Source organism: Nasonia vitripennis (assembly GCF_009193385.2).
Source record: "Nasonia vitripennis strain AsymCx chromosome 4 unlocalized genomic scaffold, Nvit_psr_1.1 chr4_random0007, whole genome shotgun sequence".
Taxonomy (NCBI): Eukaryota; Metazoa; Arthropoda; class Insecta; order Hymenoptera; family Pteromalidae; genus Nasonia; species Nasonia vitripennis.
In genome coordinates, this window is record NW_022279643.1 from 2,832,501 (window position 1) to 2,859,528 (window position 27,028).

The window sequence follows — 27,028 nt, forward strand, 5'->3', positions numbered from 1 at the left end:
GTATTTCAGTTAAGGTTAATTGAACTTTGTATATTGTTTCATTGACACAAAATAAATCTATATGTAAAATATGTGCTCTCTAGACCCGTTAGTTTTCGAATGAGAGCAAATGCAAAAATAGAGAAATAGGCATCGATCTCAAAATCTCTCACGACTGTTAAGAGTTAAAATTCTTATTAATGTCTTGACAAGAAAGGCAAAATATTTATCACTTTCTTCATGTAAAAATAAAACCAAAAATACAATGTGCTAGAGATAGTATTTACTGCGTAATTGCCTATAAGCAAAATGTGACCCGCCAAATTAAAAAATTCACATGTGCCTCAATGTGAAAATATGAATGAAAACAGTTAAATTAAAATCATCTGGATTACATGTTTTTATAGGTAGCATATCAAGTATCTGTGTAAAATTTCAATTGCCTAGCTTTTTTACAATGCAAATGAATAGGGTTGTAATAATAGGCTTATACTCACTGACTCTTCTACTGAACTTTTCTTCAAATTCACTTCTCAGACCTTAACGACAACGACTTTGGGCGTTGTTAATATATTTATATTAAAAGTATTACAGAATATGGTAACATATGGTAGGTAATATGGTAAAAATATTAGCAGAAATTAGTGTACCCAAAACTTATGTTGTTTTTTCTACCAGGGTTATTAGACATAGATAGAATAAGGAGCGCGCGAAGCGCGCCTTCATTCCTAGTATCGGTAAATATCTTCGTTTATTAATCGTGATTCACAATGTATGGTTTAGTTTTTTCAGATATATATTAGCAACATGTAAAGCCTCTCATCTTTTTCGTGCAAATAATATAATAGTGCGTATTAATCTCTCGCGCCGCAAGCATTGACGTAGCTGATTGAGGCGTAGCCCGAAAACTGAAAATTAGAAAATTTTCTGCAGTTGCAATCTATAAAAAATAACTTAATGAGAAACTTCTGCTGTAACTGATGTATAAGTTGCACTCGAGCACGATTGTAGTACGGCAGTGTACGCTGCCCGCGTAAAGTACGCGGGCAGATTCGGCAGTGGTGAGCAATAGTCAGTCCCGCTCTGGGTATGTTCCGATGCGCACGCTTCAGAAATTAACCGAGGCCTTACTGTACATGGCATTAAATAAAGGAGTCTGCTAAGAATAAGATTGTGAGGTGTTTAATCAATATCATTCCACGACTTGCACATCCCTGTGTCAGAACCTTAAAAAGGACATAGCAACTTCAATTAATGTAATTTTTTTTTCATTAATCGAGCTATATTTTTTACATAGTTCGATCACATAAAATTAATTATGATTCAAAAATTGTCAATGTCGAGTCCATTAACTGTGTTTTGTTTGTAAATAAAACTGTTTATAAAACATACATTTTATTTCTAGACCATATTTGAGATACTTCTAATAAGTTTTATTGGAAAAAATCTAATGTCTCAAAAATATTAACTCTCAACAAAAGTAACCGGTTAGCTGAGTCCGATTTATTCTATATTACAGTGCATGTCAATAATAGTATGTACCATAATAATTTCGATTGAAACAAAATTACAGATTTAAAAAGAAATATGATCAATCGAATAAAGTAAATTATAGTATATTAAATAATATAAGTTATACAATATTATAGTAGTATTACAATATTATTTTATTCATAATATAACAAACACAGAATTGTTGGGATCAATTAAGTTCTGAATCAAATAATTGCTAACTAAAAACATTAATAATATATTGATCAGATACTAACCATTCTTATGTACTTACTACGCATCGTATCATGTCTGTTTCATAAATATTAAACTGAGCCCATCATTAAACATACAAATTTTGAGTTTGTGTTATATTATGTTTGCAAAAATATTGTTATAAACTCGACTTACTTTGATTAATCTCACTTTATTTTTAATATGTAATTTCTTTTTAATTGACATACATACATACTCTTATATTACATTTGTAACTCATTACACATTATGTTATTAACATTTACAAAAAAATAATCAAACACGCGCAACCTTTTAATTTTTTGTGTATATCATTACAATATCATTTTCTTTGAATTTTCCTTGGAGCTATGAATATTTATACCAACATCAACCGAGCGACGTTAGGAGTGAGGTGACCCTGCTAGTAATATATTAATCAAAGTATATAATTTATTGTAATGTTTGTTAAAGACTTATTTGATTATAAGTTACGGTTTATTTAACAAAATTTATATTGTTTAATATTAATTTACCTTTTCGTACTGATAAACTTATGTAAGTGCTCTTTATATAAAGAAAATGATTACATAATGATATTTGTAATTTCATATTCACAAATACACAGCTTCAAAAAAATAGAGCATATCTGTACAAAAAATTATTTGCAGCATCCCTTTGATCTGGACCAAATCTGCAGATTACATCTTGTGTACACAATAAAATGACATCGAACGAACTGTACACATGAATACTCCACACAAACGTATTTTCCTACACGACAAAATCTACACATATTTTCTACACGGATTTTCTTTACACCTATTTTTTATTATTTTACTACACTGCAAAACTCTATACAAAGGTATAACCTATTGTTAGATGAATTTTACAACAATAGGTTATACCCTTGTGTAGGGTTTTGCAGTGTAGTAAAATAATAAAAAATCGGTGTAGAGAATATCGAAGTAGAAAATATCCGTGTAGAATTTTTCCGTGTAGGAAAACATGTTTGTGTAGTTTTTATGTGTACAGTTTGTTCGATGTCAGTAAAATTATTTACATCCCAGCGGCTGGGAAGTGACATTCCCCGTCCGCTGCGCAGATCCAGGCCGAGGCATCTCTTTTCCCACATCAGATTGCGCCTGAGTGGAAGCACGAAGCTTAGGCTACTTGCACAGTACACACGGACGCAATAAATCTGATTTTTCAACAAAAGAAATTACTTTGCGTAATTTCGTTTACTCCCCCCCCCCCCCCAATCAGTACTTCTCAGTGCTTATTCAGCTCATATCGAAGACAGACTGTCAGGCTTTTCGGGAGCTGCGGGCTGAGTGCGACCTCGTGCACCTCCTGCTCGCCAGGGCTAATCGACTTCTCGCTCTAGAGCGTCGCTAGCGTTGGAGTCCATCAGCAACCGACTTTGCCACCCAGACTAAGCCAGCACTAATGCGCCACTCCAGTAGCGCACAGACGGATCTGCCGCTCCTGCGCCTCAGCCGAGGCTAGACACCCCGGAGTCGTCGTCCGACGTGCTTAACGCTGAGTGGCCCGAACCTGGAGCTGGTGGATGTGCAGCAGGTCTTCCGACTCCTGACCTTAGGGGCTCCGCCAACGAAGCTGCAGATCATCAGCCGCAAAATAGCGGCAAGGCGAGCTGCTCAGCCGGAGCCCCACAAGGACGCATTCATCTCCCTGTGGATGAAAAAGCAGCCGGCAGGGAAGCAGTCTTCAACAAAGCGAACCACCAGGACAGCGTCGCAAAGATAATTTTCAACGATATTCTCGAGACCCTGCTGCTACTCCTACCAGAGAGGATGGCGGCTCACGCCTATCCATCTCAGGTGTCTCTGGCCAAGAAGATGGCCCCTCCGGAAACCACGGCCAATCCTACGACCTTCGACTAGAGCGCTCTGCGCCTCTTAGTCATTTTTGAGTGGACCGATCCCTATTTGGGATTGGCCCCATGATACATGTAAACACAAAGACTCTTTGGAGTCTCCCCTTCTTTCACTTCTCTTATAAACTGGGTGGTGTAGCCTTCACCAGGTTGGGCAGCCCTCCCTCGTCCAGACTCGGTCCAAGAGTCGACCTAGAACGGTCCGAGCAGTTTCCGCTTTCTAGGCAACGAATAAGCCACAACAAGGAGCCCCCAGCAGGGTCTCTGCCTGCCTGCCCGCTTCACCGTCCGTTCTGCCTACCAGGAGTAGGCCCTCCTCCGCTCTGCTTTGCAGAGAGCGAACTCCGCCGCACGAGCTGTTGCGTAGCGCAACAAGCTTGCGCACACGTCCTCCTCCGCTTAGCCTTTTCAGGCTCCCCCATCAACCTGCTTATATCAGGCACTGTTGTAATTTTACTTCGTAATATTAATTTGAATGGTGGTTTTTGTGACGGTACTTGATTAATTGTACAAAAATTAATGAATTGTTGTATTTGTGCTGAAATAATTAGTGGTTGTAAAGCAGAAGATATTGTTTTGAAACCACGTGTTGATCTTACTTCCTCTAAAGATGAAATACTATTCGAAAAGAAAAAACGACGATTTCTACTAAAATTAGAATACGCAATGACGATTAAGAGGGGCTCAAAGTCAATTAAAAATTCAAATTTCGGCGACATTTTGTTATAAAAACTTGAAACTTTGCACAATAATGGATAATTACATAACAGTGGGCAATTAACTCTTGATTTTTCATTATTTTGCTTCATTTAATTGTTATAAGTAAATTAATTGGTTTTTTTCTGCTATTTTGTGTCGCGAAATAAGAATTTTTAATTGACTTTGAGACCCCCTTAATAAGTCTCAAGGTCAAACCTTTAATAAAGTTGGAGCATACGTCCCAAATCCAGTTATTAGCCACGGTACTTGTAAGCACATTTAAAAGAAGTTAAAAAAAAAAAATTTAATGTTTAAGCTCCAAGAAAATTCAACAATTTATAATCATGAAAGTAATAAATCAAAAAGTCTATATACTAAAAATGTCGTTTATCAAGAAATTTTATAATACATAATTAGAGTCTTACTGAAGAGTCCAAATGACAGATATGGGACGAAACGTTAGATTTCTTAAGTTGAAAAAGTGGGTTAAAAAAACTTTAAGAAAAACAGTTTATATTTGCAATTCTGAAACTTCATTAAGCCCAAACGTCAATTCCTAAAATTTCTTAAACTCTTTATCATAAGTGTCAAAATTTAAAAAGTTTTAAGAAACAATGCCGAATATTGGTAAGACCCAACATTTTAAGGCAACAATATTTAAAGGATAAACTTTACAAGGCCCAAAATTTATAGGACCTAATAACTCAACAACCGAAAATTTATAAGGTCTAAAATTTTAAAGGCCCAAAATATTAAAAGGCCTAAAACTTTTAAGGTACAAAATTTTTAATTCCCAAATTCATAAGTCCAACTTTTGGGGACTTGGGTTCATTTATTTAGGTACATGGCACACGGCACATCGTTAGCCACTAAATTTAATAGTAGATATTAAGGGGACACAATACCTTTAAATCCTGAAAAAAAAACAATTACGAGTAAAAATTACAAAATTAAAGTAAATCATTTGAAATTGTTTGAGTAATATTTAGTATAAATACCTTTAACTTTACCGTGCTAAAATCTTACTGCTGACCCATTGTGGCACACTGTGCAATGTTTTGTGAATTTTTTTACTGTCCGTAAGATTCCAAGTGAACGAATGGTTCTTTTGGGCTCAAATTTAACGAGGATACTTTGTACACCTAAAGTTTGAAACGGTCCGCGAAGGATTAGTGCGCGACCGCGAGAGATTCGTGACCCGAAGTTAGTAATGAGGAAATAAAAATACTCGAAGAATGTTTATTGGCTTAGATCCACTCCACATCTGTCAGTTGAGTGGACATAAGCCTTCCGTATCCTTTAAAGTAGGAGAGCCACTAGAGCAGAGCTGCTCGTATGTTGCAGGAGGTGAGTAGGGGATATCCATTATGCATGCTCCACACACTTAGGTAAACCACGATGCTGCAGACTGATATGTGAGTTACTACCATCTCACTATGAGCATGTTACTTGATAGCTCCACCTAAGAGCAGGGTACTACCTTCCTGATCCGGTGGAACATTTGATGGCGGGAAAAAAGTGGATGATAATATTCAATAAATGGATTAAGCTATAGTCATTATTAGATTCATGAATGATAATCGTTTATTCTTTCAATTGTATTCACATAGGATGCTGGATCTCTGAAGCTATAGGAGGAGGGGCTGCACGCATCCTTTTCGAGAGCCTGGGGCTCATAGACTACTGGTAATAGAGGAGATCGGAGCAACAAGCGAGAGCTACCATTCGCCACTTACTCAGTTCAGAGTCAGATCATTAATGCTCGCTGCAAGCTCCAGGGCTCCTTATATACCCGTGTCGCTCCCTCTCTCCTGTGCTATATGCTCGCACGCCATCTACCAGCGCTTAGGTAGACTGTTTCATTATGACTACAAGCGCGTCTCAGTCGGTAACTTGCCTTCGCCGACAAGTTATCTGTTGCTGCTCTCTTATCTTTCAGGTGAGGCCTGCCGTCTCAAGTTTTGGTATAAATGCAGGGATTTTGATTTGAATGCTTAGAAATGGTTTGGCAATGAAAATACTGAATTTTTTTTTCGATTATTATGCCATCTTTTGTGGATAAAACATATTTTTAACATTCAAATTGAAATCCGGCATTCATACCAAAACTTTAGGTGTATAAAGTATCCTCCTTAAATTTGAGTCCAAAAGAACCATTCGTTCACTTGGAATCCTAGGGACAGTGAACAAATTAAAAAAACATTGCCCCGAGTGCCACAATGGGCCAGTAGGGATAATTAAGGTTTTAGCACGGTAAAATTAAAGGTGTTCATACTAAATATCACGACAAAAAAATTTCAAATGATTTACTTTAATTTTGTCATTTTTACTCGTAATTGTTTTTTTTTCAGGATTTAAAGGTGCTGTGTCCCCTTACTTAAGATTAATAGCGATGAAATCTATTATATAACCTCATGAATTGAACACTAAATAACCTACAGTTTTCTGTGATATGTTCTTTAGAAAGAAAAATACCTAACCAAATACACATACATATAAAGTATGAAAATATTTGTTAACGTCTGAGTGCTTTTTAGACTGTGTCAAAAGAAGCGCATACATTAAAATATATATTGTAACGAGTTGAGCACCGCGGCTAACTCGTAGCGGTGAGTACCGCTGCGCCGCGACGAAACAGGGTAGACTCGCGCGTGCAAGGAAAAACACGTGCGAATTCGGGAATAAGAGCGAGAGAGATAGAGAGAGCGAGCGCGCGGGTTAATCCTTCAGGTGCGCGCTCAGATAGCTCTCGGTCTTCGTAAAGTAAACACAGGACTTCGCTCGTGATCTCGTGTGCTGTGCTGTGTCCAACGGATCGAATTGTATCTTGTGTGTGAGTGCGACGCGGAGTCCGGGTTTCCCGATCTCCCTGCTTAGCGGTCCAGAAACGTCTAGTCCGGCAGTCTGTCCGAGATCAGGAGCGTCGGCGATGAGATCGTGAAGATTTGTGTCGCAGTAACTGTGATTGTGTGCATGAGAGTGTATATCACCCGCGCGAGGGTGATCCGGCGCGTGCGACCTTCACGGCGATATACGCGTGCGAGCGCGATTATTCCAGCGTCGCGGCGAGTCGCAAAGTTGTTGGCGACTCGCGTATTATTATTATTCTTCGTATTATAGTTGAATCTCAAATTAGTTGAACATGGCGCGACGCACCACGTCGGGGAGTCTCATACGTGGATTGACGTAATCTATGCTGACGACAATGAAGTAGTGCTGAATGCGAACAACATGATGGCGACCTTTCCGAGTAGGCATAGCATCATTGATTTTACGTTTCGGACTCCAAAGTCGGAATCTCCTACTCTAGCTCCATTCTTTTATAGAGATTTTAAATCCATCAGGTGCGAGGAGCTTCTTTCCCTTCTCGAAACCTGCGATTGGTCGACCATCAGTTGCCCGGGCATGACCACAGACAGTAAATTAGAAGCGCTTAGTGGTAACATCATGACTGTCATTGAAAAACTTGCCCCTTTAAAAAAATTTAAACCCAAAAATAAAAAATCTTCACCGTGGGTCAACGCAGAACTTCATGACCTTTATGATAAGTGTGATGCGGTCGAACGAAGATTCAAAAGGACCCGTGACTCGAGGTTCTGGTCGGAATTCCAGTCTCTTGCGGCTCAAGCAGAACAGCGCACAATCGAGGCGCGAGAGGCTTTTATTCAGGCCAGAATTTCGGAGGCCCTGAACAACAACAAAAACATCTGGATTGAGCTTCGTAATCTTGGACTATTGTCCACGACTAAGGAGGAACTGCACGGTTCCTCCCCAGGCGAGCTCAATGCCCACTTTGCCGGGGTCTCCGTATCAGAATCAGAGAGCGAGGTGAACTTGGATGAGATTGTGGCGACGGCCAGTGAAGCTGGTTTCACTTTCCGTGAAATCACTTTTTCGGATGTGGTCCTGGCCGTTGCGCATGTCTCATCACAGGCAAAAGGGGAGGATGGCATTCCTCAGGATGTCATTGCTAAATCCCTTCCGGTCCTGGGCCACCACCTTGCATCTATTTTTAACTCCTCTCTGTCTAGTGGCGTCTTCCCTGGATCCTGGAAAAAGGCCTGTCTAGTGCCCCTCAAGAAAACGGCAATTCCATCGGCCGCTTCAGACTTTCGTCCGATCGCTCTATTATGTTTTCTTGCCAAGGTTCTTGAGAAGATTGTTCACGACCAGATATCCGAGTACTTAGAGTCGGAGAAGCTTCTTGATACACGTCAGACGGGTTTTCGGCGTTATCACAGCACGCAAACAGCACTACTGAGTCTGTCAGAGGACATTAGGGCGGGTATTAATAGCAAAAAACAACTGCTTACTATCCTGATGTTTGATTTCAGTAAGGCGTTCGACACGATCTCACCCTCTAAACTTCTTTGAAAGCTAATAGGAGTGGGTTTCTCTAGGTCTGTAGTTATGTGGATCAAGTCATACATTACAGGGTGTAACCATCAAGTGGTTACGAAAACAGTTGGAAATTCTGATTGGCTCACTACCAATCTTGGCGTTCCACAGGGCTCGGTCCTGGGTCCTCTTCTCTTTAGTCTTTACATCAACGATCTCAGAGACACTTTGGCTTCTTTTAAGGGCCCTAAGGGCGAATTTTCGGATAGTGCCGAGCATTTGCTATATGCTGATGACCTTCAAACCTATACGCAAGTGGCGAGGGACGACTTGAGCGGGGGTGTGGACTGTCTGTCGGCTGTGGCGCGTGCAGTGGCGGTATGGGCGTCCGAGAACGCGCTTCGCCTCAATGTCGGGAAGACTAAAGCTATTATTTTTGGGTCGGACAGTAATATTAACAAGGTGCAAAGTCTAAAGCTGCCTGGCATTGAGATCGAGGATGGCGTCTTCGTACCCTTTGCCGACACTGTAACCAACCTTGGTGTTGTAATGGATTCGAAGATGACATGGAAACCGCAGGTGGATGTGATTAGCCGAAAGGTTAATAGAGTCCTTTATGGACTTAGATCCTTTAGATCCTGCACCACCGAGGAACTGCGTAAGCAGCTGGCGGGCGCTCTTGCCACCCCGCACTTGGATTACTGCTCTCTTGTCTACCTTGACGTATCAGGTCAACAAAGCACACGACTTCAACGATTGCAGAACTCATGTGTGAGATACATATGTGGTGCTAGAAGGGACGAGCACATCTCCCCCTATAGGAGGAAGATAGGCTGGGTTCCAGTGAAGGCAAGAAGGGAGTTATTCGCGGCGGTGATGCTTTATAAAGCAATTGTAATGGGACAGCCGCCGTATCTTGCTGCCCTTTTTGATAGGAACCAGTCTAGAACCTCAGCTAGGGATCCGCAAGAACTAGTGGTGCCTAGCGCGCGTACCGATGCGGGGCTATATTCCTTTAAAGCCCAGGGCGCGCGCCTCTGTAATTCTCTCCCGCGCGACGTGAGAGATCTCCCGTCGCTTAAATCTTTTAAGGCTGTGATGCGGAGGCGCATATACGTACGCGAGATTGAGTGTACTGTCGATCAGAACACTGATTCTGCTACTGTTTCGTGACTCCGTTAGATATTGTACCGTCCAAATATTTATTCTATTAATTTATTTATATTATTAATGTATTTTAACATCTATGACCAAAGGTTTTTATTTAAGTGACGTGATAAAGTAGTAAATAAGAAGAAAAAATGTACATAATGCGTAATACGAATCTGTGATAAATTAATGACAATATGTGATACATATGTATTTTTGACTTATGCAAAATAAAGGCTAATCTATAATCTATCTATCTATTCTTTTATATTTGTAAACTCACGGTTTTGACGCGCTAGTGAAATATAACTTGGACTTATTATTTTACGTGCCTTTTCGTCATTTCTAAACCTCGCTCGTTTACTTCCGATTCCTGTTCCTTCCTGCGAATACCGCCGCCTCCGCGGGCGTTATTTATTAGTATCTAACGCAGTTGAGCAGCCAAGCACGCGCCAGGCGGCACGTAGACCCAGCAGCACAAAAGCAGCTGGGACAGCTGCATGCAACGGAGGTGTTTAGCGGGCGTAGAGGAGTCCTCCGCCGCATCGAGGGAACACGATCCAGTCGTTTAGCGCGTTATTCGTTGATCGAAATTACACCCCGTTACAATATCTTCTCAATCGAATCTTGTTTTTGTTTGTCTAAGTTCATTCAAACACTCATCAAAAGTTATTTTTAGATTAAAAACAAACAAATAATTTTTCTTTTCAGGGACATTCAAGTTATATTACTCATTTGGATTGGTCCCTTGACGCTCAATATTTAAGAAGTAATAGCAAAAATTATGAATTATTGTATTGTAAGTATCCAGTATATTTAATACATTTTATTATGTTAATAAGACACTCCTAAATAAAAAAAACGCTTTCATGCCCTTAGCACTTAGCTTCTTTATAATTAGCTTTTTATTATCATTTTAATATGCAGAGTATTCAAATTTTATACTTTGTTTTAATTTCAAATTAATGTATAATTTGAGGGTATTGGAAAAAAGTTTACTGTTTTGTTATAGATTTAGAGATCAAGCTCATAGCTCAGGAACAAATTGACTAAATTATTTTAAATTTTAGCAGCAGTTCGTTTTTGTTATAATAGATCACTTAATTATTTTAACCACTCTACTGTTTACTTTTGGAGTTTAAAGGAATAACAAAAATTGGTAGAATGTGTGCGACCCTAGGAACAAAAATGACCATTTCGCTCCACTTTGGAAAATTAAAAAATAAAAATAGAGGAGCGAAAATGTATGGTTTGCCCCTAACCCATAGCTCTTGTAAGTCCAAAATTCTATCAAAGTGCGCAAGAGGCAAACATACGAGGAAGAGGGTAGAGATATTCGGGTTCTTTTCTTGTAACAAAGCCTAGTACTGTTTACATGTACAGCTGTTAAACTGGTTGCGAATATACAAAGGACCCAAACTTTACTATCGTTCTTAGGTCTCACAATCAGACACACCAACACCATCACCTACTGGGACAACAATAGCAGTGCGGTGAGAACAGTATATAGCAGACATAATTATATAGCATGCAGAATTTTCACTGTTGTGCGACGCTGTGCCTTCCAGCACAGGTGCGCAACTCCTGGCGCCTCAATGTGCCCGAATTTATTTATTAAGTTGCGGATTCGCCGCAGTCGCCGTACGTTTGGGAGCACTTGAGGAGAAAGGAAAAAAATGATTACTCTTTATTTTCGACAATAAATCTGCTATATTTCACCCAACTTTTCCCTACAACGCGGTGGCTTCTGGCTCCCGCGCAATTCAGCCACGCAATTCTCCACGCGACTCGCAGGCAGCCGACCCAGTGCACGGCCTAGTCGGACCGCACCGGCAGAGATCTTCTCTCTCCTCCCACTTTTCTCGTCTCTGTTGGCGAGCACACGCGCGCGCCGCTTCTCCGCCCGTTTCTTGCTGCGATGCGGCGTTTCTTTGTTCGAGCGTCCGGTGTGGTCGACCCCGCACGAAGTGCTGGTCGCCCCGCTGCCGATCTCTTTTCCCTCTCGCTTTTTCTTCCTCTTTCAATCTCGCAAGGTGCGGGCCAATTCCTTAGCGCTGCAAGGCTGGGTTTCGACGCCGTTCCCGTGCGATAGGCGTATGTCCCCTTTGTCTCGCTCTTTCGCACTTACCGAGCCGTACGTCCCGCACTGCGTACGGCTTCCTACCTCGTGCACCCGCACTGCACGCGCACACACTTCTCTCTCTCTCTCTTTCTCTCTCACTCTCTCACCCAAACTATCGAAGCGAAGCCACGCTCCGATTGGCGGCCCGGGCCGCACTATCTCTCCCTGATTGGCTACTCCTCGGAACGTCGCTGCGAGCTCACCAGGCCCAAGAATTCTTGGGACGCGCGACGGCTCTGCCAACAAAGCCGTGTGGCTCGTTGCCGACCGTTCGCGTGCCATTTTGCAGGCAGGGAATCTGCCGTGTCGAAAAGAGGTTTTTCGGCGCGGCTGCGACGCACCACGTCGTAGTCGATACTTTTAGCGGAATTAAAGCGACGTGTGATAGTAATAAGATTACATAATTAAGCATAAGGGGGCGGAAAGTAATTATATATGAAACTAATATATAGTATATCAAACTTATTTTACATTATTGTTTACAAAATATATCGTAAAAACTGTGTCTGAATAAAAATAATTAATTTTTTTATATTTTCTTTTATGTTTTTGATTAATAGCAAATGGAAAATTAATAATAAAATAGCATATGCAAAAATTTGATTGTTTAACATTCATAACCAATACGCGATCAAGTTAGTTGGAGATTTAAGGTATTCGGCTGTAAATGAAAACAGTTAAAGTAAAAAAAATAGCAAACAGTCACCACAGTATTCTACACATCATGTGAAAGTCAAAAAGAACGGTCAGTTGGCAGAAAAGAAACTAGTAATAGTCCAAAAAAATGCATATACGTAACGCGGTGTTGAGGCGTCTGTTTGTTCATAAGTATCGGGAATCTTAGTTCCGGGCAAGACATGCCTAATCACAGACCTACTTTTATGCATATTCATGAAATCCTTGTGACCTTTTTTTTCATTGTTAAAATAATTTTTTTGTAACACGTGGACGATTTCCGCGTTTTTTGACCTAAAATGCGGCCCGAGAGTGACCTTTTTTGACCGGCTTGAAAATTATTAGCCGCAGATGAAGCCTGGTAGAAATGTTCCCGACTTTTCGGCAAGTTTTAAGCAAAAAATCACCATACTGGTCGGAAAATGCCAAAAAAACTGTCCTGTGAAAGCGTGTAATTTACGCACTGTTGCTGCACTGAAACTGGGCAAAACTGGCGTATTTTAAAGAAAATACAACACCTTTAAACTTAAAAAAAATCGATTTTTTTATTGCTTATTTTGACAGGAAATTTTCCGTAGAACACGCTTCTGAAACACGTTAATCAAAAAAAAATTTCTTGCAAAGTTATAAGCGAAATACTAAAACATAATTTTTATCGTTTTTCGTAAAATTGCTTATTTTTCATTTTTTGTCTAATACGACTAATAATTTTAATTTTAAGTTTTATAAATTTAATCTGAATAAAATTTTTATTGTAAATGTTAAAAATACAATTCTTTTACTGTAATAATGTATATTATGATCCGCATACATATTTTAGTAAATAAATTAGAGCGTACTGATAAGATTTTTTTGAGTTATTTTCGAGATAAATTTCTAGTTTCGCTTCTTATATAAGGCTCCGATGGATACGTAGGGACATTTATTTAAATTCAAATATCGTGCGCCCGCGCGCCACCTGTTGGCAGATTAGAATCAATGTGTCGGAGAAGGACAGAGCGACCGTTCTGCTGTTCTGCTAGTAGACAGCAAATATTTTAAAACATAGCTGATATAGTCCTGGGATGTGTTTTACACTGAGTAAACACAGTTGATGAGCGAAAGACATTAGCGGAAGATACCTCTAAGATCAGGAATAAATTGATTGATATCAACATTCTATTTCCTGTACTTAAGGAAATTTTGATTAGCAACCAATGTCATGGCAAAGTTTAACTTGGCGAATCCGAAGCTTAGGGATTACGATACAAGATTGAAGTAATATGTAGTCAGCTGACAGCTTTTAACTCATGCAGAAGTTGGCGTCAAGAACCATGCTTGGGTGAACAACAGAAGAGCAGTTCTTATATTTCGTGCTCTTGAACTTGGACACGCTAATCATCATCTATTTTGTGGGTTGATGGACTGCTTAATACCCATGGCTTAGTGTGCATGTGATGCAATTAGCGAACAATTCAGTAAAGTATGTAAAAAAGTGTCTAAGAACTCTGTGAAAACTGCAGTGATGGAAGAAAAAGCCGCTACAGAGATTGGAGCTCCCGGACTAAACATTTTGACATTTAGAGGTTAGACTGGTATTTTTCGGCAGTTTAAACTTGAAGGATCAACACAGTAACCAAAAGAAAAGATAAGTATAAAGTGTTATCATTATCAAGGATAAAAAATGTTGTTTTTACTGATTTTAGCTCTCTGTCCGTAGGATTCCAAGTGAATGCATGGTTCTTTTAGGCTCAAACTCAAGAAGGATACTTTGTACACCTGTAGTTTTGGTATGAATGCAGAGATTTTGATTTGAATGTTTAGAAAATGTTTTATACACAAAAAGGTGCCAGAATAAGCCAACAAAAAATTCAGTTTTTTCATCGCCAAATCATTTCTAAACATTTAAATTAAAATCCTGCATTCATACTAAAACTTTAGGTGTACAAAGTATCCTCCTTGAGTTTGAGCCCAAAAGAACCATTCGTTCACTTGGAATCCTACGGACAGTGAAAAAGTTCACAAATTCTTGCACCGAGTGCCACAATGGGCCAGCAGTAATGATGAAGGTTTTAGCATGATAAAATTAAAGGTATTTATGCTAAATATATCTATAAAAAATTTCAAATGATTGACTTAAAATTTATGAATTTTTCTCAGAGTTCTTTTTTTCGGGGATTAAAGGTGTTTTGTCCCCTTACAGTAAAAATAAACATTGGGTTATTATTGTTAATTGAGACGAATGTTACTATCTTTTATGAATAGTTAAAATATCATTATTGAAAATCAAAAACTATCGTCATTATTCATTAAATAAAAGCTTTTTCGTAGGATAAACAGAGTTTAAAAATTCCTAACCTAAGAATACGAATGAATTTAATTTACATGATAGGTATATTTGAAAAACTAAAATTGGACTTTTAACAATGTTTAAACCGTCAGTGTGCAGCACAAGAAAAAGGTTAAACATATTTACATCCTTCAAGGTTATGATGGTAACTCAAGTTAGTGAGTAATTTAATGGAAGCCATATAGTCTTATTATCCAATGCTCAAATACATTATTCTTATGCCATCTGCATTGTATTAAAGCTAAATATCTGATTTTTTGTCCAGATATATGTAAAATAATTTTGAAATGAGTTACTGTAACAGTTTTTACTTCACTGTCTCTGTTGGAGTTTTCGGTTCGAGGACTATGATCAATTTTGGATTTGCCGTGTCAAATTTCATGTTAGAGTTGTTTCAGAGGATCTACTTACTTTAGCCAGTTGTATTTCTGGTTTCTAGTGTATTTTTATAGGTAGAAAGTTATAATAACTTTGCCTCTTTTCCCAATGCAATAATAAGAATTTGAACATGTCAGCGATGAACCCAAACTTTCAGATGGGTGTTCAAATGAAAATTAAAAGTATATCACTTGAGATGAATTTAACATTAAATATTGTTGCATTATTGTGAAAGAAATGTGCATGCAAGAGAACAGATCTTTACGTACATTAATTTCTGAATAATAGCAGCCAGAAAATTTGAAAACCAGACATCGAAATGAGAAACAAGGGACGGATTTAGCACGCTCCCAAGGTGTTGGACGGATATAACATGCTCCAAACACTAACCCTAGCAAACACCGCCGCTTCATCTTAGAATCAGTCGTAACCGCCAAGGAGTAAGTCACTACGCAAAACGGCACTGCGTGGATCGTCTTAGGGGTTTTCAAAGCCTTGGTACCGATTCACGCGGTTATGAAATTGAGATGAAAAAGATCGCAGGAGTCCAATCAACATTTGCCACAAAGGATCGACGCGTATGCCTTGCAGTAGTAATTCACGCGCAAGGAGTGCTGACACAGAGGTCATAGCACTCGCTCCGATTTTCGGCGCTCTACATGTTTTGCAATCCAGTTGCTTCGTCACGATCGGTTGTACATTGTTTGTGTGAGTGCATGGTTGCAGTCACACATTTGAAGATTTTTGAAGTTTGTCTAAAAACATGTTGGAAGCGTGTTTTGAAGTATTTCAAGTCGAAAAATAGTGTGTTTGGAAAATGTCCGTATGGATGTATGTGTGTGTGCGTACCATGTATACGCCTGTATCTCAGTTTCTACTAAGTGGATTTAAAGCCACCTAGTCTTATTTACTTTGTTTAAACTGTAACATGGTGGAAAAAAGTCAGTTTTTACATTTTTTTAACTTCTTTTTTTTATAGCAAATTTTAGTTTTGTTATCTTCTTACCGCGGAAAATTTATATTATCGTTTGTCGTTTTTTTATCATACACCATACAACACAATTTATTGAAATCGTATTCACTCGAGAACTGAATGTCGAAGCTTCTTAAATATTTATATGATTATTTAAGATCATTAGAATCATATGCCACTTTAATTTTGAGTCGTTTCATGGGGAAGATCCATAGAAAAACATCAAAAACTGAAAAAAGTTGTTTTTCTATGAAATACGATAACTGCAGTTTTTTACTAATTAAGTTCAAGTTTTAGATTTAGTTAACATTATACAGCACCATGATCCCTTTGTTTGGGCTGTTTACAAAACCAGTTAATTTCGAAGATAGTAAGATTTCAAAATGTGGTTTTCCACCCTGTCACCCTATACTTTGCTTAACTGAAAACTGGATCATTTCTATCTCAGCTTCGATAAAATGAATTTTAATCTACCTAGGCTTGTTCTTTCTTTTTCTCGTAATATTTATTCATGAAAAAAAAGACTTTCAGTCTTGTATGTGCGTTTATTTCATAGCGATATTTCGTTTAACATTTATTAATTGATTATAGCTATGCGAGACAGAGAGAGAGAGAGAGAGAGAGAGAGAGAGAGAGAGAGAGAGAGAGAGAGAGAATTATGAGTGATTTCATTGATTTGATTCCAGGAAATAGATCAAATACGAAAAAAGCAAGGTTTTCTGTGTTACATGATAACTGAAAATTGTTTATACTTGCCCGCTTATGTGCAACACGTGTTAAATAATTTTAAGGAGGAAGGTAGGTACGCGCCAAAGAATTGGCAGCGGTTTTTTTATTTTGCGGACTTTTCGCCTAATTTTATTTAATTTTTGGCAGAGTGAGGAACAATTTAGGAGAGTTGAAAAAAATTTGACAAAGACAAAAACAAGATTTGCAAAAATAGGAAAAGTTGGATAAAGTTTAGAAACGTTTGGCAAAGTTAAGAAAAATTTTACGAAATTAAGAAAAGTTTCAGAAAATTCGGCAGAATTTGGCGAATATAATTAAAAAGTTGGTCAAAGTAACTACTTCCGTTAATTCAGGAATAAAATAAGAACAAATAATCATGCTGACAAGTAATCAAAAGAATAAAATAAAACCAAATGTGTTGTTTATTAAGAAAACTCGTTTATTACTTTTAATATTAATTACATTAATATTACAAAATACAGTATTTGGCATTTTGAATACTTTATAAACTCAGACATTGCTTTTACTATAGCTAAATTCCTTCGAAATATGCTTAACTAAAATAACTAACCTGTTATGAAAAAGAAATGGATTCAATTATGCGAACAAAACAATTTTTTAACTAGATATTTCTTAAGTGTCATACATGACTTGAGTTCAGCGTAACTGTCAATTTTTTCACTTTTTTCTGTCTATAGTTAATCATGCATTATAAAATTGCGTTCAAGCAAATTTAAAGTACTAATGACACATAAACTTTACTTTTGTACTGAGGTAAATTAATGAAAAAAGTAACGGGTACAAAAATCACAACATAGAGACTCGATGATATCCATTACAATTATTCAATTCTTAATTGATAGTCGCTACTGAATACTAGTTTAATCGTAGGTATCGATAGAAGTGATTCTCGAAAACCTCTTTCTTGACCGCTAATAGAGTGTAACTATGGTTTTCGTGCAACCACGTTACTGCGCGATTCCTTGACCGGGACTTAGAACGTAACCCAGTGGCACCAGACGTTCACCTCGAGCGTCAGACTCTCACGACTCTTTGTTTCCTGGTGCAAGGTTTTGTGGAGGGTTTTGTTCGGTTAGCTGCAGCCCCGACAACAGTAAGGAGAGAGGGTGGATCGGGAGAATCAAAAACCCGTGGGTGATCAAATGATACTCTATCTACATAATATTAAAATTCTTTATTTAAAAAAAAAAACAATGTTTTTTGTAAACTCTAATGGTCCGGACTTGTGTACACCGCAAGCGACGCGCGCAGAAAAAATATCGCAACTAGGGAGTACATAAAAAAAGTGATCAGCGCCGAATCGATCATCGAGCAGCAGCAGCGGCGGCGGACTGGAGGGAGAAGCGGTAGCAGTAGCAGCGCCGGCGCACTGGAAGGGAAAGCGCGCAGCAGTGGCTTGGCGCAGTAGCGCCTCAGGAAATAAAAGGCGCCTCAACCAGCTCCTCTGCCTCATTCGCTCGACCGTGCTCGAACGGACAGGAGCAATACGCTCTCTCTCCTAGTAGAATTCAGTCAGAGCAACTTTTTTGTGCGCGAGTTAAGGTGCTGGTAATACGTCCAGTTCCTTATACTTGCAGTTTTAAATTAAATTAAAATTTTAAATGTAATGTAAAACGTAGCGAACAATAAAACTATTTGTATCTTATAAATATATATTTTAGAAATTTTCTATTTAATATCTGTGTAGTACGACTTCAGAATACGTTCTCTGAAGGTAAACTACTATATGAAACTTTTTGTCAAACGGAACACTCTAGAGACATTACGTCTCAGGAGAAAGTTCCAGTTAAGACGAGTAACTTAAACAGTAATATGTCTGTTTGAGTGAAAATCTTTCCTAAATGAAAACATAAATCTTTTTTCAGGTATAATAGCCTTGGCTACAATACGTTAGTCAAGGACGAAATACTTCGACATCGCTTCGCAATTTTACCTTCTTATAGTACATTATAATTTTAAAGTCAAATAAGTCCTTTGAAATCAGTTGTACTATAAAATTTTTTGTCACGAGAATATTTCAAGGACACTACTGCACGTAGTATACGTCTTTTAAGAAAATTCTAGAAAAAGAGAGTATCTTAAACAGTAATACATCTGTTTAAGAGAAAAACTTAAAATAAAATTCAAACATAAAATTTTAGTCTTGGCTACAATACGTTAGCCAAGTACGAAATACTAAGAATTAACAACACATATTTTGAAATTCTAAATAAGAAGAGATTCAAATACCAAGACATCTCGGACCATTAAAAAATATTCAAGTAGAGCTCAGTCGGGGCGTTTCAAAACATCCCAATATTACATGAAAATATTTAACAAAAATTAATTTTCCAACTTCGTTTGTAATTTTTGCATACAAATGCCTAGATTCATCTCGGAAATTGTAATGATTGAATAATTTGTTTTTGCAAACATTAACAATAAACATTAGCATAGTAGCGTACATACTTACGTACGTACAAACATACTTATTTCTTATTTGAAACAGAAAAATATAATTTTTCTTTTTATACACTTATAGTACAAGTTTAGATGTATGAAATTGCTAAATGAAAATTTCCATATGTGGTCCAGATCAGATGATGCTGAGGATAATCATGATAAGGACTTTTTAAACGATCAAGTGGCGCGGTAGCGCCACGAAGGCGGGTTTGGGAAGCAGACGAAGCTTTGGCGCACGCGACACTATTTACTTCTATATTGGTATCAGAGATTTTACTTTTAAGAAAAACGATACTTTCCATAATTGTTTCTAAGTTGTCAAAAAAAAGCTGTCATTTATATAATATAAACAATCTTGTATATGATTTGCTCAAATCATTATCTTTTTCTTCAGTGTGAAAGGATGGTGAAGTTAGCTGCGCATCAAAAATGATAGGGAATTGCTTTCCCACCTTTTTTACATATTCTCACAATCCTCATATCATTGCGGGGTTACATACAAAAAAATATTACTGCGGCGTCCTATTAAATTAAAAGTTTATATTATAGGTATAAAAATCATTCAAGGGCAGTGTCTTGGTAAATTTTATTTACATACGATGCTCCTCCTCGGGGACGATGAGGCATCGACCTGGGGGCCACCCTGACACCTAGACATCGTCTACAGGAAGTCAGGAGTATGTTTCAGTATATTTCATGCTTGAGTGATGCTCTTCCTTGTTGACGATGTCGCGTTCACCCGGGGGTCATCTTATCCGGGGGACACCTGGACATCGTCTACAAGAATTCAAAAGTATTTTTCGGTATATTTCATATTTTAGCGGTGCTTTTCTTTGTTGATAATATCACGTTGACCTGAACATCGTCTCTGAAGTTAGAAGTATTTTTCAGCATATTTCATATTTAAGTGGTGCTCTCCCTTGTAGACGACGTTGAGTTGACATACGGGTCATCTTGGTACCTAGAAGTAGTAAGTAAGCCGGTATGGGGAGACATAACAAATGACGTCATCACTGGCGCATCCTTATCTTATCATGTAAACAAGTCGTAAAGATAAGGTGTCATGTTTCTAAACAGGTAATTAAGATAAGGGTATCATGTTTATACACGTGTAATTCAGATAAAGATATCATGTTTACATAAACAAAGAAGATATCTTTACCACAATAATAAACAATGACGGTACTTTACAAGTAATAAAGATAAGATAAGGTATCATGTTTATAAACAGTTAATTAAGATAAGGATATCTTGTTTATACGTGTGTAATTAAGATATCATGTTTACATAAACAAAGAAGCTATCTTTACCGCAAAAATAATCCATGATGATACTTTTTTTTATTATGAAAACAGGTAATAAAGATAAGGTATCGCCAACGTCTTAAGCATTTATCTTGTAAACAATTAAGATAATTATGGATTGTTACTGACGTCATGTACACCTCTTATGACGTCATAAGATAATGAGATTTTTATGTATGATGAGTTTGTAGTACGTTTATAGAAATATTGTGGTCCTAAAAAGGACCGATTTTAATTGATAAATAAAAGTCTTAGAATAAGACTTTATTGTTGCTATCCCCAATCAGTGTTGTTGTGTCCTTGATATTTGGAATCTTTATTTGCTTCCTTGTCAGGACAATAACTCCTGCACCCTTCTTTTTTCGAGAATGATCCAGTATTGGAAGAATATTGAGGTAGATACTTTTGGAATCCAGAAGCCGGTTTATATTTCACTTCCTCTCGACCTGAACCTTCTTTCTTCTTCTTCTCCATATTGTGTTTGTCTATATTACGATTATGACTCGTCAAGTGTACGCGAAGCAATGAGAACATACTTATGCACAGTTGATATTTATAGAGAGTCGTAAGGAGTGGCAGTAGGGTGGGAGGTTTAGATGATGTCACAAAAAGTGAATATTTTAATATTTTCTGGTTTATTACAAGATAGGAAGACATATGTACAAAGCGTAATGACAAAAAATGTATATTTATACTTTAATTATGGCAGTATAAATGTCTTTATATATATCAAACAATTGAAAAGCAGCTATTTCACATAAGATTATATTTAAAATTATTTCCTCAACTTGTCGTGAATTATAATTTTAATATTTTCAGTGTATAAAGTATAATATTGTTGAAACATCTCATACGTCTTTAGTATAGAATTAGGGTCTTTCTCAATACCATCGTTTTTAATACAGTCAATTATAAACTTCTTAATATGAGAAACAATTTCATTCACTTTATCAACATACTCTTCAAGTTTACTCATACGTTCGTCAATACACTGTGAGACAATTTTTAACCCGTCAAAAGTGACTTGCTGCATGCATATCGATGGTTGATGATAAGCTGTTTTTTGTTTCTTTGCTCGTGGTGGTTGATGACGTAGATTCTCACCATCAGTAACAGTAGCAGCAGCAGTAACAGTACATCATCGTTTTCTTCGTCAATCAAAAGATTTGGAAAGATGGATGTTCCGACAGGTCTTTCTTCTATCAATATGGATTTGGTATTGTATGAAGAAGTAAACATCAGATAATGATTTTCCATGTACACCTTCGTTGATCGAGCGTATTCACTTTGGAATCTGTACGCATCTTGGAAATAGCAATTTATAAGATCAAAGTAATTCTTGAAAACCTTCCAGCCAGATGCATCAAATTTGACGGATTTAAAACATGTTGTAGACGTTGAGAGTTTCACCACTGGTCGATAGCTTCCCTGGTAACTTTCTAAGCCAAGAGTAACGCGTTTCGAGTTTGACTTATTAATGGCGTAGGACGTGGAGAGCAGCATATTTGGCAGAACGTTCTGCACACGAAATGGAGCACTGACACTTGATTGGGCCATGGTACGAAAAACAAGAGCCACAATATACAGAGTTACACTTAGCAAACGATCTCTCAAATTTTCACGATAGAACTGATGGAGCTCCTCACTCTTCAAGCTCTTTTATACATTTTACCCCCTACTACCTCAAAGTAAAATGATCGAATGCAGTGGGGAGATATTTTCTGCGCGTGTATTCTCAGAACTTCACAAAGGAAATATCATATTCGTTAACCGCCAAAGGCTACGGTTATATTTCTCCGAGTTTTTAAGAACAGGATGTTTACTCTACTACTACTACAACCGTCAGTTTTATCAGCTTCTCTTTCTCTTACAGATAAAGATTGAAATTAAATATAAAACTAAACAGTAAATATCACCGGATGTTAGTATTATAACCGTTAATAAATGCCGATGTATATGTACCTAGAACTATACAGCGAGGTGTGATGCAACAGGAAAAAATATATCATAGTACTACAGTATGGAATTAAAGGAATGAGTAAGGCTCTATAAATGAAAACATTTTTTATATTATGAAAGATTACACTTTATTCATATTTTTTACTACATGATATCTGACAATTATTATTATTACTTTACATACATTCTCGAAGTACATGTTTGATTACAAAATCCTGAGCCGCGCGAGGCTTCACTTCCAAACCTCCTAACATCTTTCGAGCGTACACGATGATTATTATTTCGTAACAGCTTTTTATAGAACGATACAACTACTGCATCATTTTTTCGTGAATCTCGCGAGAACTTATGACAAAATGTGCGTAAGTTAGGTAGCCTAACCATATGGTAAAGAAACATAACACAATACTGGCCACACACCTGTGAATCAAAACTTTGCAACTTTTTTTTATTCCACTGATACCGCTTGCAATTTCTTTTGAGTCGTTTAAGATGATGTTGGGACATTGGTGGTAGTCCGTAACTGTCAAAGTATGTTCCATAACCGTTTGAGTCTATGTAGATAGCAATCCAATGTGTTCCTTTCTTCGTGTGATCATCTGTATTAGCTATGATGGCCGCGGAGTATTCCAAAACGTTTGGAATTCTATCCGCAGCATACACGCCAACTGTCTTGACGGTTAACGGGTCTTTTAGTTTCTTGTGTCTTTAGCTTTTAGTAATTCTTGTGTATTCATTCTATTATTATTATTATTTCAGCAATGATCGACTACGTCCTCTTCGTGTGTCGCGTAAATAGACGAAGAAGTAGCTGTACGTACCCGCGAGTTTAGTTTGCAGTACAATGCATCACTCAATTTCTGTGCAGAATCTTGCGTTATACCTTCAGCTATAGAGTGTAACCACTTTCGTAGCACATATGCATGATTGAGAGCACAATCGCGACTGGAGTTTATACATTGAATGCCATGATTTAAACACATGAAGTTACCTGAATAATTTATTTTCAATTTGTCAAAATTCGGGGCATACATTTCTTCAACGTTCACAACTTCTCGACACATTACAGTCTCCACGAATCTCCAATTGTCATGACCGCGTGTAAAAATACGTATAGCCACTTTGGCTATTTGTTGTAAATGATACTGTAGTTGTTCAATGGTGATGTCACCCTCATGCCAACGAATTCCATGAAAATGATTAGAGATGTAATCGTTAGTTCTTTTAAGTCCAGTTGCAAGTTCTTCAAATCTATGGGGTTCCTTAACTATCCAATGTTGGACGATTCTGTGCTCTAAACTAAGTACACCAACTTCTTTAGGTGTAAACTTGTTGTTACGGTCTCTCAAACCCTGAATATTGATAACGTAATCCATGATACTATAAAAAATTGACACAGTCGATCCAAACTCGCTCACTTCTCAAACGTCACTGAGAGTATGACGTTTAGCTTTTTTGCTCATCTATAGCATAGAGGCGCTGCTGTTGCTTCTTTCCCCATCCCTCTTCTCCTTCTCCACCTTCTCCTCTTACTTTTCCATCGCATTAACGGTATTATGCATTAAAATCCGTTATTATTTGCCTACTTGAATCTATTTCCAAGACATTGTCGTATTCGGCGTAAATTATACAATTGATTGTAGATTCAAGTGCTCTTTCAAATTTTACCTCTACACGAACACTGCCGTGCTTGATTAAATTCCAATGAGAAACTGAATGATAAATCAGGTGTTAGATCAAAAGCAAATAATGTATACTCTTCATCGTAGTCCGATCGTGAGATAATTAATGCTTCGTTTAGAAAATGAATTCCAGTCGCAGAATATAGTGTATGAAACGAGTCGATAAATAATTGACTTTCACCCGTAAATCGTGGCTGCAATAGTTTGCTGGGAATCTGGACACCATCCACATAAAGAGAAATATAGTTTATATTAAAATGTTGGAAATTAAATGGATTAAACTTTCTATTTCCATTGAATGCCTTGTTATCCACAAATCCAATGATTATTCTTTTGGGTATTTGACCGAGAATAACGTTGTCCAGTGTATCGCCAAGAATACCTCTATGCATTGTAAATGCCTTCACCTCCACACGATTGATTGGGTATTTAGCAGTGGCTTTTGTAAGTGCATTAGCATGAGCTAGTATAACACCTGAACTTATTTTAACTCGACGCACAATCAGTGAAGTTTCCTTAATGTGTATAGTAAATTTATCATCATCTGTAAAATCCATCAAACAAAAAACATCCTTACTACTAACCAATCGTAATCGCAGTTCAACACCATTTAACAGAAATTTATTTTGATTAAAAAGATCGTAATGCAAATGACCGAGTAAATCGACAGTTTTACCATTCTGGGTAAAATACTGACGGTTACACTGACCAATATTTGCATTTACATCAGTATGCTTGGTATTGGGAGGCGCTGCCCATTTTCCAGGGGTATCCGCATACCAGAGTCCACTCGTGAGATGTGGTTCCATACTACTCTTTGAATAATTTAACAGTGTTTCGATGTAAGCTCTGAAAGGATAAGCATTGTTTGGTGGTGAAACCAATTTTTTGTTTAAAGAAAACGTCTATTTGGTTAAATAGCAAATGTAACGTGTTATTTATTGCTGCTACCTTCGGATACTCTGTAGCTCTAGCTGCTTCTGTTATTTCAACATTTGGCTCTATCTGCATACGAATGCTTAGCATTGTGTGTGCAAGATCGAGATAATCACTACCAGCTGGAACGACGAATTCCAACGGTCCATCGTCTGTTAGCGAAGAAACTGGTTTATAATGTATAAATTGAGAGCTTTCCACCGAAGTCTGTGTAGGTGGTAATGTAAATAAATCTAATTCTGATTTCATGCATTCGCATGAGTTTGAGTGTAGAAAAGCCATATTAAATAATATCTATGTAGATCCATAAATATCGCTCACACTGCGTTGTTTTCTCTTCTTCCTTGGCTTATTCTTACCCGCTTTCTTTTTCGTAGATTTGCGAACACTGACACGGCTCTTCTTCTTCTTCTTTACACGGCCACTTTTACTGCTGATGCGTACAGCTGAACTGTTCTTGGGCAATTGACGCTTCCGCTTTTTAGCGCGTATCTTATATCCTGATCCCTTCATCATAGCGGCAATTTTATCAGCGGCTTTATGCTTAAGATTTTTACCGGACTCGCGCATGCGCATATTTACAGCTTGTTTAAAATTGAAACCGTGATTTCTCACATCATCTAGTACATGCATTCCTGCTCTGATAGCTTCTTTTCCAACGGCTTTAGCACCACTCGTAATGTAAGGTAAAACTCTTCGAAATAATCCACTCAAAAAGTTGCCGATTCCACCATGACCTCGCTGATAAGTTGAACCTGCAAACACTCGGCGTACTCCTCCTCCACCATCACCACCACCGATTTGATCGGCATAGTATTCTGCGTAGTAAGCCATTTTTTTCTCAGAGAATGCGCTTGAAATGTAGTGTCACGGTCAACGTCCCGTACTCGAATGGTATATGATTCCCATTTTCATCTCTTATATCTATTATTATATTCTGAAATGTTTTATTTAACAAAGGTAGATAAATTCCCGGTACAAATTGTTTGACCACTTTCGCACCAAATTTATATTTTGAATTATCGAGTGTTACTATGCGCAAAGGGAATGCTTGAACGTCACCGACTGTGTACGGAATACAAATATCTGAGTAAACGAAAAATTGATCAGCTATCGCTCTTGCCAAACAACCAGGTCTGTTTCCTACCAATGTTGCATTTTTTTCGACTCTACAGATGGAATCATGGGTATAAATTCCTGATTTCTATATTTTTCATTCTCAAAGCCAAATATTCGTTTGACCTTTTCGCTCAAGCTGAAAAAATGAGTTTCCTTACATTCACACTTTTTATGTAAATTGTAATAACCACTTTTTTTCTTTGCCTGCTCCATACGTAAGTGAGATTCAGGTATATTGTTTATAGCTTCTGTGAGATTGTTGAGATTCTCGTAAACACCTGATGGAAATATGGCATCGTTGTGTTTGTCGTTTGTCCAATCCGGTAAATATTCAGATATGTCTCTCTTTCTTGCAACTGCTATTCTACGTGCGTTAACAAACTTTATATTACATTCGTGTTTCTGAATATGCATCATCGTGCATGGTATGCTGATTTCCGTGAGAGCAACACTCCACTTACCATGCAGACGTACTTCGTGCGATAAGTGCGTGGTGAAGCAAGATGTTGTATTTTCAGAAAAATATTTCATACTACTGTTACTCGGTAATATTAAATAAAATTCGTCCT

The 27,028-nt window shown here is 37.7% G+C and overlaps 1 protein-coding gene across 15 annotated transcripts in view; it reads left to right on the plus strand.

Annotated features, from left to right (window-relative positions):
* LOC100119385 (echinoderm microtubule-associated protein-like 2) overlaps window positions 1-27,028 on the plus strand; it is an 804,666-nt gene that overhangs the window by 649,225 nt on the left and 128,413 nt on the right. For all 15 annotated transcript variants that reach the window (XM_031930031.2, XM_031930040.2, XM_031930035.2 and 12 more), the window contains one exon: window positions 10,502-10,589. In XM_031930031.2, coding sequence (XP_031785891.1) covers window positions 10,502-10,589 — 88 coding nt within the window. The remainder of the gene's footprint in view (window positions 1-10,501; window positions 10,590-27,028) is intronic.